Below are 14,130 nucleotides of genomic sequence, written 5' to 3'. Positions count from 1 at the left end.
TGTGTGTGTGTGTGTGTGTGTGTGTATGTATGTATGTATGTATGTGTACATAAGGCTAGTTATATGAAATGCCATGTCCTACTAGTCCATTTACAGAGAGGTTTGAGACGTAAGCTGCAGTAACTTTAAAAACATTAAGCTTATTAATTTTAATCCTGTAGTGTCCCAGCGTTATCCAGACGTTTTTAAATATGTTGGTTCAGGTAACAATGTAACACATTTTCTTCAGAAATGGGTGTTGTTTTCCTCATAACTCAAAGACAATAATCAAACAGCCTCTAGCTTCAGCAAACTGTACTTTTTCCAAATGTCTGCTATTATAACGCTTTGAGGATTTAAAAATGAAAACGCCTCTAGTGTAAAAGAATGTGGACTTGTTTCATCAGGTTTGATCTGTAGCTGTCCTTAAGAATCCTCTTCATTATTGCACTTCAGAGAAGCTTAGATGTGATTGGCTTTGGCTTTGTGACTCACAAAACTTATGTGCTCAAGATATTTAGCAAATTACTCTCATTTGGCAGTTTATTAGGAACACCTAGCTAGAACTAATGCAATTGAATACAATTCTGCACTAAATCCTCCCTTCATGTAAGTTATAATGAACTTCTTTTTTTTATTGAAACTCTTTATAGAGAGTTGCTGATTCAACTGTATTCCCATTTCAGAAGATGTAATTTGTGGCACTGTTGAATTGAATTGTGTTATGCAGACTGGTGTTTCTGTTATTTTGCCCACCCCATTTAGATCAGTGAGAGCAGGCTGAGTAACAGAAACACGCCTATATCATTCTCATTTTTTATAGATATCATGTCTGACATTTCCATTACGTTGTTGATCATTACTGCTACATTCTGCTTTTATATTTTTAACAAAGGAAGGGTTTTCCATGTTCCCTTTTCTCCCTCTTTTGAAGTGGTACACTGAGGATTCAATGGTACTGAATTCAGACACTAAAATCAGTAATGCTGAACAGTTCATCTACATTGCAAACGTGTTATGGTGCAGCTTGAATGCTATATTTTCGAAGTGTGACCGGGCCAAACGAGTTATTGTTGGTTGTGATCAATAATTACTCAAAATTGACTACATGTATGTGGTAAGCAGCAAATGGTACTCTTACAGCTCCACCTCCTCTGTGGTACGTGCAGATATGAATTGCATGCCATTCTTGCACTCTTTCGGTTCTAACATGTTTTCATCTTTTGTCTGTCAGGTTTAATTTTTATTACCAAATGAGCACATCCCAAGCCTATTCCTCTGAATGTGGTGGTAGCTAGAAAGATACTTATCAAGTGCTTTTGCTAAAAGCAACTTGACTTCCCACGTCCCTCTGTTTTTTGACACACTACTTGCTTCAGTGGAAGCAGACTTTTGTGGTTTTGTTTTGTTTTCTGACAGTTGCTAAAGGTCAATTCGCTGCCCCTTTGGAGTGACTAAAAATGAAAATGAAAACCTGCAGTGATAAGTCATCATAATGGAGTTACATGTCTGGGGGGCATACATTGATTCAATGTTAAATCTTTTCTGCCAACATGTTGTAACTTAATGTGCATTTGTATTGTTTTATTCTCTGAACGTCCTTTACAACTTTATACCAAAGTTTAGCAGTAACTGCTCTGGCAAAATCCAATGCTGCTTTTTTTTTATATTGTTGAAGTTTTGCATTTTGTTTTCAGTAGTATTTTTGGACCTTGTTTACCTGTACATTCTGTAAAGCATGTCTAAAGAGCCTTTTTGTTACGTAGCCATTACTCAAACATTAAACATGAATTCTGATAAATTGGTTTGAATCTTGATTGTCTGTCTCAACACTTGTCTTAAATAGAAATAGTAGTATTTTCATGATTGATTGAGCTGGTTTCTACTTAGTCGTTTTGCCAGTAAAATTTCAGAAAAGGACTCATCACAGGTTTTCAGAAGCCAAGGTGACATTCAAATAGTTTGATTTGTCCAATCAACAGTCCAAAACTCAAAGATATTACATTTACAGTGATATTTAACTATCGCAGAAGAATCTCACATTTCTGGAACAAACAAATGTTTGGCATTTTTGCTTAAAAACTACTAAAATGTTTTATTGTTTATCAAAATAGTTAATTTTCTGTCAATTGATTAATCACGTTTCGGGTGTCTGTCTTTACAGTAATACTTTACAGGCTGACAGAAAAATGAGAAATATTCTGGCAGGATTAGATTTACATTATATGGAATTCCAGATGCAGGGGTCTTAACCACAACAGGATTTCTGGGCACACCACAGAACGATTTTAAAAGCCAAGCCATCTATAATCTGGATTTAGTCGTGTCAGACCAACACAAAACCAGCTAATATCGGCCTTAAAAAAAACTGTTAGTCCATCATCAGTCTTGACGTTAAGAAAAAGACTCTGTTTTAAGTCCCTCCTTCATAAATCCAGGGGCATCCCAGGAAACGTGATGCGAGCTGAATCTGACAGTGCTTCAGCCATTAAAATTCTGCAGTTTGTTTGGAGCTGAGCTCCACTCTCCAGTCCCCATCAAAGACATGATAGCATTGTTAATCATTTTCTACAAGCCGATGAATTATTCAGCACAGTGTCCAAGGTAGCAACTCAGTATTTAAACAGAGACTCCTGATGCATCGCACCCGGAGAACAACTACTGCTTCATAAGAACTACAGGTGTGTTTTCCCTATTTCCTGTTATACAGGGGAACTGACTGCATGATGTTGACATATGGCTGTGAGTTCTGTGAGTCAATATGCCCAAATAGCCAAAATCCATCATGTTGTACTGGAGAGGTTTCGGCAAAAGAAAGCTGTGCATCATTTATAACATGCTGTGTGAAACACGGCCAGCTCCCCTCACAGATAAAGTGACATTTAAAAAGTTTAATGAACTTCCAAAGCTACACTTAAAAACCACTTCAGTTCTGCGTCATCTTTTTTTTTTTTTTTTTTACTAAGTTCTAGTAACAGGAAATGAATATTACAAACAAAGGATCTGTTATAACTCACACAGTTGGATACTGATGCACATATGGTATGTAAATGAATGAGCTCATGCAAAACCTGTGCTCTCAGGCCATGAAGTGTGGAGGCATTGCATGTGGGTAGGTGGGAGGACAGCTTCCCCTTGAATAAAAGGTCAGATTTACAACACTAGACCCGCTTAATATATGTGCTGATGATTTATGCATGAACACAGTGCACAGTGCAATGCGCAGAAACACTTGGAAAAACAAAACTGTATATAACATTCAAGCGATAATTAACGATTAAACCAATTCAGTCATTGTCTTACAGAGCACGCCTGGGTAGATGCTGTTGAATGCAGCCAAGCGGAGTAGTGCCTACTGTAGGTAAGCGAAGACCTCAGGGAGGGATGAACTGGAGCAGGAAATTGTATGAGGATGCTCTGCTTGTGTCAGTAGGTGGCGCTGTGGAGATATTAATTACAGTCACCCGGAATTTCCTCCCCAAGAATACTTACCGTACTATACAAATTAAGAGTCTTAATTAGTTGTAATTTGTTTTGCACGCTTAATATTGGGATTACACGGCCTGTGTATTTTTTAGTTAGTTGTATATGTTAGGCTTATTTCGTCTAACATGCGAGATAAATGATTAAAAAATGCTGATAAACATTGCGTTTAGACAGGGACCACGATGAGAATAAGTTACGGTGAACATTATTGGACTGACAGAGTATGTTTTTTTCATTTAGTACCACAGCACACCGGCGGATGGAGCCCGCATGAGAGTCTCGAAAACACTGCTGTTGTCGCTGCTGCTGCTGCTGCTTCTGCTGCTGCTGCTGAGCGTAAAAAGGGGCGTTTCGGAGCTTGGCAACATCTCTCTTGGCGGAGCCAGGTGTGTTCAAACCTGTAGCAGACAAACGCTCGCAGATGTCCCTCCGCTCAGTCATCATGGGCTGGATCTCAACTGCATTAACCGCCTCCCGGTGAACGCTGCCGACCGTCTATTTTCAGCCTGCCTACAGGTATGAAGGATTTCTGGTTGACGCACTACATTTCGGCGACAGACAGTCCACAATCTAGCACCGAGTGAGTAAAATACTCTCTGTTTACATTTTGTTTTTGACTACTTGGCGTCGGGAGGCTGCTCCAGAGGCGAGGCAGCGCACTGATATGGTTCCAGAGTAGCAATGGAGAGCATAAAACCTTGATTGTTCCCTTTTTAACCATCTCGCCGCTATCAACTCCCCTGTTTTACGCACACGGAGCGCTTGGAATTACTGCAACCTAGACAACTGTGCGCACACCAGAGCATTAACCCGTGGGATGACAGACCTCAGCGGCACATTCACGGGTGAAGAGCAGCCTCATAAACGTCAGGAAGATGAAATACCCAGCAGGTCGGGAGAATAACTCAGGAGGGTTTATTAGGCCGCGTCACTTCGCGCTCATTTAACAACAGCGAACCGAGGCGACTGTAACCAGTTTGATCGTTAGTTTTTTGGGGAAAAAAAAGGGAGTAACCATGTCCAGAACACTGAAGAAGAAGAAACACTGGTCCAGTAAAGTGGTGGAGTGCGCCGTGTCATGGGGGAACCTGGGGGACTTTGGCTCCGTGGTGGAGGTTCTGGGAGGAGCAGAGCTGGGACAGTTCCCTTACCTGGGCCAGATGAAGCTGGACGTGCTGGTTTGTCACGTCGGTAAGCTGCCCTACTACGGGGACGTCTTGCTGGAGGTGAACGGGACGCCCGTCAGTGGACTTACAAACCGTGACACCCTGGCTGTGATACGCCACTTTCGAGAGCCGATTCGCTTGAAGACAGTCAAACCAGGTGCGTCCCCTGCTTTCTGTTCCCAACACTACTACTGCTGCTGCTGCTGCAGCTGTGTCACCTGAGCTCTGTTTGTAAGATGAGTGTTATGATATGTTGCATCCTCTCAACAGAAAAAATCTCATAATTATACACACACACTGTAATGTCAGGACCAACTGCCAGTCTGTGATCACAAGCCCAATTAATGTGCAGAAATCAATCATACATTATAAGGATAAATATATAGATTTGTGCTTAATGACCTCCTAATATAACTTGCATTAGCTTTACATGTCTTCCTGTGATGTATGATTGTGCACATGTCAGCTAAAGTTGACTTAACCATTGCAAAATAGAGCCAAAGGGTGAGTAAAGTGAGTTTATGTGTATCTACACACCACCACATCCCTGTGCACTTCCTAAAGGACATCCCAGACTTCTACTGTAAACCTCCTACTGCCCCATAACATCTAATTGGCCAGTTCTCTCACCGCTTTCCCTGGGAGATCAAATTGTGATAATGGTAATAATGGCATGTAGCCCAGTTGGAGCCTTCTAGGCTAAGTGCACTTACATGCATAGAAATAAGGCCTAATTACATCCTCCATTATTCAGGCTACTCTGCTGCCCAATGGCCACAGCAGTGAGAGTGGTTAGTTGTGTTGTATCCCATGGTCTCATCAGTCCACGTCCGGCTCTCCAAGGATGCTGGCTACAACTTCCAGACACTGATAATGAGGTTTAATAGCTGTAATGGCATGGTGATGCTGCTGTCTTCGCTGTTCTGGTTCTGACCCAGGGGCTTTAGTGGCACTGGAGTGAAAGTGGTGTGTTTATGGGCACGGGAGATGGCCTCACTTTGGAAGCTGGAGCTGGAATGTCTAAACAACAACTGAGACTGTACAAGAGGTTACATCAGCAGCAGCAGCAGCTGAGTTTTAGGACCTCAGGCCAGGATCCCTGAAGATCAGCTGTACTTGTGCACATGCTTACATATGGTGTGTGTCTGTGTGCAAGTGTGTGTACTCATTCCTATGAGTTTTCCTACATTTTTAATTAATATTTTAGAGATTTTTTTTTTTTTTTTTTTAATATAAGTGACCGAGAGATAAAAGGAAAAAAAAAATGTTTGCCTAGCTCTATGGGTGCAGAGCCTCTTAGTGTGCATGCACATGAAGGTGTGTGTATTTCAAGGCTCTACACTCCCCAGTGCTCCTAACACCATGCTCTCTGCCCCACTAACCAAGGATGATTAATAAAGGGCAGGGAGAGCGAGGGAGGGAGAGAGACACCAAGAAACAGAGAGAGAGAGAGAGATACTTGTGGAGGGAATCATAAGGGGGGTGGGGTGGGGTAAGCTCAGCCTTTGGCTCCACGTTTGACTCCCATGCAAGGCTGTTTTTACTCTTTAAAGCTCAGAGAGACGTAATAGGTGGCGAAGATGGCAAAATTCCCAATCACCTATCTGTTCACTGTCATCCTTGCCAGTCTGTCCTCATGCTGTTTCAGTTATGTAAGGCTCAGCCAGCATAGATGAGCTCCTCAATGTACTGTTTGCAAAAAGCCCCCCCCCCCCCGGCATCAGCATACAGATGGGGTTATTATATTCTATGACTACGCATCATGCAAGTGTGCACGCCTGTGATGTGTGTATACATTCCTGTGTGGTAACCTCATGTTTAATTCACACCTCTTGCATAATTGAGTTAGCGAGTGGATTTTCTCCACTCTGATGGAGGCAGTGGGCCTAGAGGATCAGCTGTTACCAGGAAGCCCGGAAAGCTGTAATGACGTGACGGCGGCCGGCAGCGACGGACAGGCTCTCTGGGTTTACCAGATGTTCCTCCCCTGCGCCTCTTCCAAGATCCTTTTGTGCTCTGCCTGCCTTGCCCCCTGGCGCTGGTGGGCTTCCCATGCTGCCGCTGACAGTCGGGGCGGAGCCAGGAGGAAAGAGATAGAGAGTGTGTGAAGACGCAAAGGCAGAAATGGGGATTTGAGGCGAGGGTAGAGAGAGACAGGATGCAAGATGCAAGTCTCCGTGGAAGCTATTATCTATCTCAGCCATTGATCGAAAAAAAAAGGAGTGTGAGCTGAGAGAGTTGCACACAGCACTACACTTACTTTTCTGTGGCTGCATCATATATTCTCTAGGGGCTGCCAAGAGCCTTCTCTCGCATACATATGTTCTCACATACATACACTTTCATCGCTTTGAGATGAACAGATTCACACTAAGCTTACACCAAGAATTAACAATATACTGTGAGGTGGATGTGCCCATTTCTCTGATATCTATGATTAAGCAGGGAGATGCCTCTATTAAAAGCTCTGTGCTCAGTGCAGGGATCTATTTCTGCTGGTACTCCCAGCTAAGGATCGGAAAAGACGCCTGATGAAAAGCCTCATGAATGGCATCCCAGAATTCCTTTTCCTGCACAGTTATTTTTCTGCTGTGCCTCCCTATATGTTTACAGCTCCAGTGAGTGTGCAATCAAAACATACGTCTAACCTGTAGCCATTTATATGCAGCTGAAAGGATGATGACTCTGACATCAAATGAATAATTTCACATTGCAGCACACACACTGGAGCTGGTGCAACAAGCTTGTATTTGTCTCTTGGATGACTAATATTAGCTGTGTGAATGTATGAAACACATGTATACAGGCACCCTGCTTCCACAGCTATTTGTGGAATTTGGAATTGGTATAATGATGTTGAATATAGTGATGAAATGAAACAGTAGTCACCAGAACGCAGGTACTGTATGTTTAAATGAAATGATAAATGATTTAAATACTCAAACGCCTTTGGGGTGTGGGAATAACAGTGTTTTTATTGGAAGATTATAGTCATTTAATCTTTATTGATCTTAATGGTTGATAATTGCTGGAATGGCAATGAGAACATATTGTCTCTGCAGAATGACATAACTCATCTGGTTCTGTAAGCTACTGAGTTTCAGAGGCTAATTTTGTTCTTAATTATCTTTGAATTTTGAAGTCAAATTACATAATTGACTTACAGCATACAGCAGCAGTGGATTCTGCCGTTGATAACAACTTGTTGTCTGCTCTAGATCACATTTAGAGTTACCTGCTTCCGCTCACACATCAGCATATTTTCCATTACCTGCTGATCATGCCAATAGAGAAAAATACAGAGTGACATGAGCCCCTAAGCTCCTGTATCAAACGGCAATAGTGAGTGTGGGTTAATCACATTAATGCACCTCTCATATCAGGAAGTGCCTCTCAATGGAATCATCCTCTTGACAGGCGATGCTTTGTCACTGCAAAGAGATTTGCAGTCGGCTGCAAAAAAAAAAAAAAAAAATGGGGATTGAGAGTGAGAGTGAGAATTCAGCAGCCCGGAGAGCCTGGTCAAATAACTAGAGACATCTGTTCTCGCCTCAGAGATGTTTCTGACAATCCGCTGAATGAAGCGGGAGAGCCATCGTGTACATCGCTCCTTTGGCACAGAACTCATAACAAAGTAATTTAAAGCTGAATGAGCTCCCTCTTAGTGAGTTTAAGGTGATTATGAGTGTTTTTTATGCAGATTCAATAAGTTGTCGGCTATGTATTGTTTTGCTAAGATGTGCTTAGGCTTTGGCACTGATCCTGCTGCTCTGCTATTGGATTATTGACTGTTTGGGTGCTTAGCTACTTTTGCACCTCTTTGTGATTTTAATTGCACTGTTGCTTAGTATGCATGTTACTGTATGTTGCCTACAACTGTCTTAATACTGCTTTCTAGGCCAGGCTCCCCTTGGATAAAAAAAAAAAACGTTCTTACAGTCTTGATGCCAACTGGCTTGATAGAGGATGAATGAAGAAGTAGACATGTAGATAAAATGATTACTGTACACAAAATCAAACTGGAGGCGGTAGTGAAATCTCATCGGCCTCATTAATAATTTAAAATGCAGGTAACACAGGATTAAAAAGCAAACTTGGCATAACTACCAGACACTTATATGAAATATAAGACGAATATTGCATCAGCTGCTCTTCTGCTGCTGTATTTATTGAAACTCCACAGCTCTGATATGCTCCCAGTATGGAGGAGCTTAAAGGACCATACCAGTGTTATGCATGTGTCAGCCCATTAACTGCAAATATGTGCACTCTATATTACTGCTGACCATTCTCTAAAGCACGCTACAGTGTTTGAGATAAATACGATTTTCCAGAGTGCCGCTGTTTTCAGTTCATATCACTACAATATGAAAATCACCCAGCAGAAACTTTCATTTAGGTAATCCATCAGAGTGAAGGCCATGCCTGCATTCATTGTTGACAAAGTTATCAGTGTGTGGAGATATTAATAAGATTTTCCACTCAATGATAATATAACAATAAATGCAGACATGATATTCACTCTAATGGTTGATTGTCATTCTGTTGTGAAATGGCTGGCTACCTGGAAAACACAAATTCAAAAATAATGTAAAGTTTATTTGTAGGAAGTGTGATAAAACATGCTGAACTGTTGGTGCAGCTTTCCAAAATATCCTCCTATACTCGCATTTTACATAACTTCTATATGTAGCATACAGTCTTCATTAGTGCAAGAGTTTGCTCAGTTGTCATGGAGATGGGTGTGTTGACTATGGTCCTTTTGAGAGCAATGTTTTCCATTCAAAGGTACACGTACCCAAGGGAGTACTTCTGCAGATGCTGCAAGGTACACAGGAATGTGTGGGAGTAGCTCAGCTCATTTGAAAAATAGAAATTATGATTTTGTGTGTTTGTATAGGCATATTTTTGTTCAGGGAGAAAATTAACACACACATTGGATTACAAATAAGAAATTGTCACAATATTGTCACAATAACCAGGTTACACGACCAGCTATGATGAGTTTCCTGCACAGGACACATCTCCCAATCATGTGCTGGTTAGCAAGTGAGCAGAGAAGTTTAAACTAAAACAGTGGATGAATAGTTGAAACTTCCCCTAGAGGAAAAGTTAAGGCAGCTAGCACAGCTATCCATCCAATTTAAAATGCATTCAATAGAACACATTTGAACAAGAGATCATCTAACAGTGCTTTGGGGATATGTAAGACAAAAAAAAAACTTTAAACGTACTCTGAGCAGGAGCTCATAATCTGATAGTCATAATGTTTGAGATGAGAAGCACAGCAGAAAAACCCTTGATCGCAAGCCCTTGTGTTTTGTTAACATCACCAGGCCACTGGCACGTCACCGCACTCACCAGCCAGCGTGGGTTTGTTCATGCTGCACAGGGACACTTGAGCAAGACTGTCAAACTGTAAATGCAAGACAGTCGCTGCAGCTCCCGAGTATGACAATTAGCAGGAGTGTTGTTCCATCGCTGAATGTTCTCAACCTTCTAACCTCGCCTCATTAATGTCGTACTAACTTTCGTTGTTGCCTCTCTCAGCGCTGTCTTCCCTGCTCTCCTTGGAGCTGACAGATCTAATGCTCTGATTTTCTGATCTTCTATTAAAAATACAATCAGTGTAATGACTGTGTTGCAGTTTGATTAAATAGTTACTACACAGCATTATGTGAGTCCCTGAAAGAGGAATTTATTTTAATGTGCCACCATTATTTGCATATCAAATGATATGGAATATTTAAAGAAATAGAATATAGAAATATTATAATAAAGTCCAATTCAAATATCTTTGTCATTACCTCAAACCTGGGTTATCTGCAATCTGTCGGATTTTTTTCATAGACTCTAATAGGTGGAAAGGATATTGTCTATTTTTCCTTCTTTTTCATGTATTTGTTTGTAACCACTCAACATGTTTTGTATCTGTTTGGCCTTTCGCTATATCATCCTACAAAGCATTTAGTTGATAAACAGTTTGTTTGTCCTCTGCGACTCTCATACTCTCATCATGCAGCTCCCATATGTGTGAGCGAGGCAGCTGTCAGGCTTGTAAAGAAGTGCTGCTGTCTTGCCACACACACACACACACACACACACACACACACACACACACACACACACACACACACACACACACACGTGCGGATTTAAAAATACACTGTCCTTCTTGACACGTAAATTGAAACTGAACTAAAATCCTAAAGACCTGCTCGACTGCTGAATATCTGAAAAAAAATTACATGCACTCCCAGGAAATTTGGCAAACCAGATAGGGTGAAGAAATTGATTAAATTTTGGAGGTTGTGGAGGGATTTCCAGCATAACATGATTAGCAAAGGTGAAGAAATCAATTTAGATTAAAAATTTAAGTGATGGAATTCATTGTGTGTGAATTGTACAGTGACGATGGAAGTTTTGCTCTCTAAGGATTTACAGTTTTTACATTTCCAATGTAGTTTCAGTCGTTTCAGAGTTTTTGCCAGGTTAAAAAAAGCTTAGAGTTAGGTAAACGAATGTCTCTAATAACAAGTAAATGTATCCAATATGTTGATCTTCATCCGAAACGACTTCTACTTTTTCACAAAGTCATATCAGTAGCAGGATTAATGACTTGTTTTGTGGCAGTGCAATACTGCACCAGTTCCCCCATAATGCTACTGCAAAGCAGAGCTGCCAACATACCACAGCATCCTAGTTGAGAGCCCACTCTTCTCGTGCTTTGCAGTGTGTTTGTGGGGGTTGAAGAGGTGGGGGTGGTAGGGGGGTTGGTGGGGGAACGCGGGCGGAGGCATAATGCGACTACAAAACAAACGAGCGTAAAGTTGCTCCCAACCCTACGCCATGTCCTCAATAATTCATCTATACTAGAGTGGGGATATGTAAGACAGTGTGTGTGTGTGTGTGTGTGTGTGTGTGAGTGTGAGTGTGTGTGTGAGCGTGCATGTGCATGATAACTGGTGGTATTAGAGTAAAGCGGTAGGCTACAGTCAAAAAGCATAGCATGTCTCTCAGTCGCCAGCTCTCTCTCTTTATTCCCACTTTAATAAAATCGGCGCTGCTCTTGCCGCACACTCAACCAGCACCTGCGAAGATCATAACGTAAACACCTTGCTTGATGAGGTGGTTTGGAGTTGGAGCCGTACATTTTGAGGTTGATGAAAAGTGCGTTTCATGATGATTGCCTTGCGCATGTGAAATGTATGTGAAAGCTTTGCTTCATGGATGTCATATAGGCTTACATCCAGTGATTACAGAGGTGTGTGGGTTGACTGGTAGGCCATGATTTCTTGGTCATTTCAGCAAATTACAAACAACCGCCATAAGAAATGTTTACTTTCTTTTTTAGATAAGCATTAATATGCTTTATCATACCCATTGTTTCTGTAATCATGTCACTTTGACTCTGCTGCATTCTGCAAACAAACAGGAAACAAGGTGGTGAAGCTGAGTGCAAATGAGTTTATCCTCCACTACATCTCTGTTATTATCCGCTGAACTGGAAGAAAATCCTTCATGTCATTTCTCCTAAGGCCACCTATAGAAGGAAGTGTATAAAAGAAGTGTATAAAAAGGAATGTTTGTAGCCTCAATGACAGTGTGAGGACAAAGGGGGAAGTAGAATTATAAACCTTGATTTTGGCTTGGCATCATACATTTCGTTGTCATGGTGAGGCGTCGGGTCAGGACCATATTACGGTGATCAAATTCCCTGGGAGCTCAGAGAGGTGGACACAGGTCACAATGGCAGTGTTTAATGAGCAGTGAGTGTGTTTGTGTGGGGGAGAGAGTGATAGAGAAAGGGGTGGGTGAGGAGATATAGGAGGGGAGGGGGGAGGGGGGGGGGGGAGGGGGGCACACCAGTACAAGCAAACAACATAATCTCTCCCACTCAGATCTACACTACATGGAAAAAGCCCATTATGGGAAGCTGCATTTTCAACAACTTTAATTGCATTTTCTATAGTAACTTACACTAACACTGGTCATAAAGCCATAAAACAAACAAACAGTATTTGGGTGTTTACAGTATGTACAGTTTCCCCTGCTATATATATATATATATATATATATATATACTACTAGTATATATATATTTAGATTTTCCCTTGATGCAAATTTGTGACTTGTGATATTGGGCTATAGAAATAAAATTTGACTCTATCAGTCGAGGCTCTGGGGGATTTCAGCTCCTCAGTACCTTCAGTCCCTGTTCCAATTAAAGACCATGTTGTTGTCTTAAATGCCTGTTAGTGTTCATACTGCAGTATAATGACTAATTCTAATCCTGGCCCTGTAAATATGTATTTATTAGGGAGTCATTAGCTACATTTTAGTTGTACGTACAACTATAGCAGTGGAGCCACATTTGCAGTTTGGGGCTGGATTTCACTTGCGACTGAATTGACAAGGAGTAGTGGGTATGGAAAGTGGTTATTTTTGCTTTGACCTGCATCCTGTTTGCCCTCATTACCCACTGTTCTTCCTGCCTGCTTTGTGTGGAGAATTCTTCTCCTGTCTGCCTATCACTACAACTGTGAGATATCTGCTTCATTCTCTACCTGCGATACAAATCTGTCATTCATCACATTCATCTTTTCGGAATGTATTATATGTCTGTAGATGTGAATCCATTCAGGAACTACTTGTTGTGCAGTCCCTGTACTTGGTAGTATCATAAAAATGGATTTAGTCGTATCATTTTATCCTGAGGGACCCACAGAAACCCCTGAATATGTAATCGCCAGAACAGGATCAGAGCAGGAGCTCAGAAAGCCCCAAAAGATGTTTATATGTGATATAGCTACAATCTGAAAACACAAATATTTAATGTGATTTTTTTTTTCTTTTCTCCCCTGCTTTTTGCCCCTTGTCTTGCTCTTCAGTGCATCAGTCACATCCTGTAAATGTGAAAGTGGATTGGGAAAAAAAAAAACAAACAAAAGAAAAAAAGCACAAAGGGCTGGATGTGAGTGTGGCGTGGGTCGTCTTTTTGTTGAGCATTGTCTCTGTCAGTGTCTGAGAGCAGATTGAAGGGGACGGCTGGTGAGGAGTCACTCCTCGGTCTGAGAGCCTTGTTTATTTTACCAGAGGCACAGCGGCCATACGGTGGCTGACTGACCTAGCACTGTCATGAAGGACGTTATCTTTATGCAACAATGATTGCTACACGCCATAGTCCCCCCACCCCCCCACCCCCCCTTCAGCTGTGTTCAATGATTGCACATTTGGCTAGCGTGTCACTTCCTACTTTCCTATTATCCAGATGTGCATTATCCTCCAACTGGTGTTTATCACTGCAAGATAGGGGGCTCAGGTCACCTCTAGACAGCTCACAGGTAATGGGCCTTGACATCTGAATTAGTCTGCTCTTTCAAAGGGTGATTAGCAAGCAGCTTAGGATTCTGGGGGGATGTTGATAGGCAGACATAAACAGGCAGGGGCGATGGGCCGGTGGGATGCTGTCTCTGTGGTTCGTGATGGGAGGCTTGCC

General features: G+C 41.7%; 1 protein-coding gene across 1 annotated transcript in view; it reads left to right on the top strand.

Annotated features, from left to right (window-relative positions):
- The first annotated feature begins 4,481 nt into the window (after positions 1-4,481).
- Positions 4,482-14,130, top strand: part of magi3 (membrane associated guanylate kinase, WW and PDZ domain containing 3) — a 118,802-nt gene continuing 109,153 nt past the window's right edge. Inside the window, exon 1 of the mRNA XM_022761397.1 lies at positions 4,482-4,788. Coding sequence (XP_022617118.1) covers positions 4,482-4,788 — 307 coding nt within the window. The remainder of the gene's footprint in view (positions 4,789-14,130) is intronic.

This window comes from Seriola dumerili, unplaced genomic scaffold, assembly GCF_002260705.1.
Source record: "Seriola dumerili isolate Sdu_G_001 unplaced genomic scaffold, Sdu_1.0 BDQW01000409.1, whole genome shotgun sequence".
Taxonomy (NCBI): domain Eukaryota; kingdom Metazoa; phylum Chordata; class Actinopteri; order Carangiformes; family Carangidae; genus Seriola; species Seriola dumerili.
This window is presented reverse-complemented; position numbering and strand designations above follow the sequence as displayed.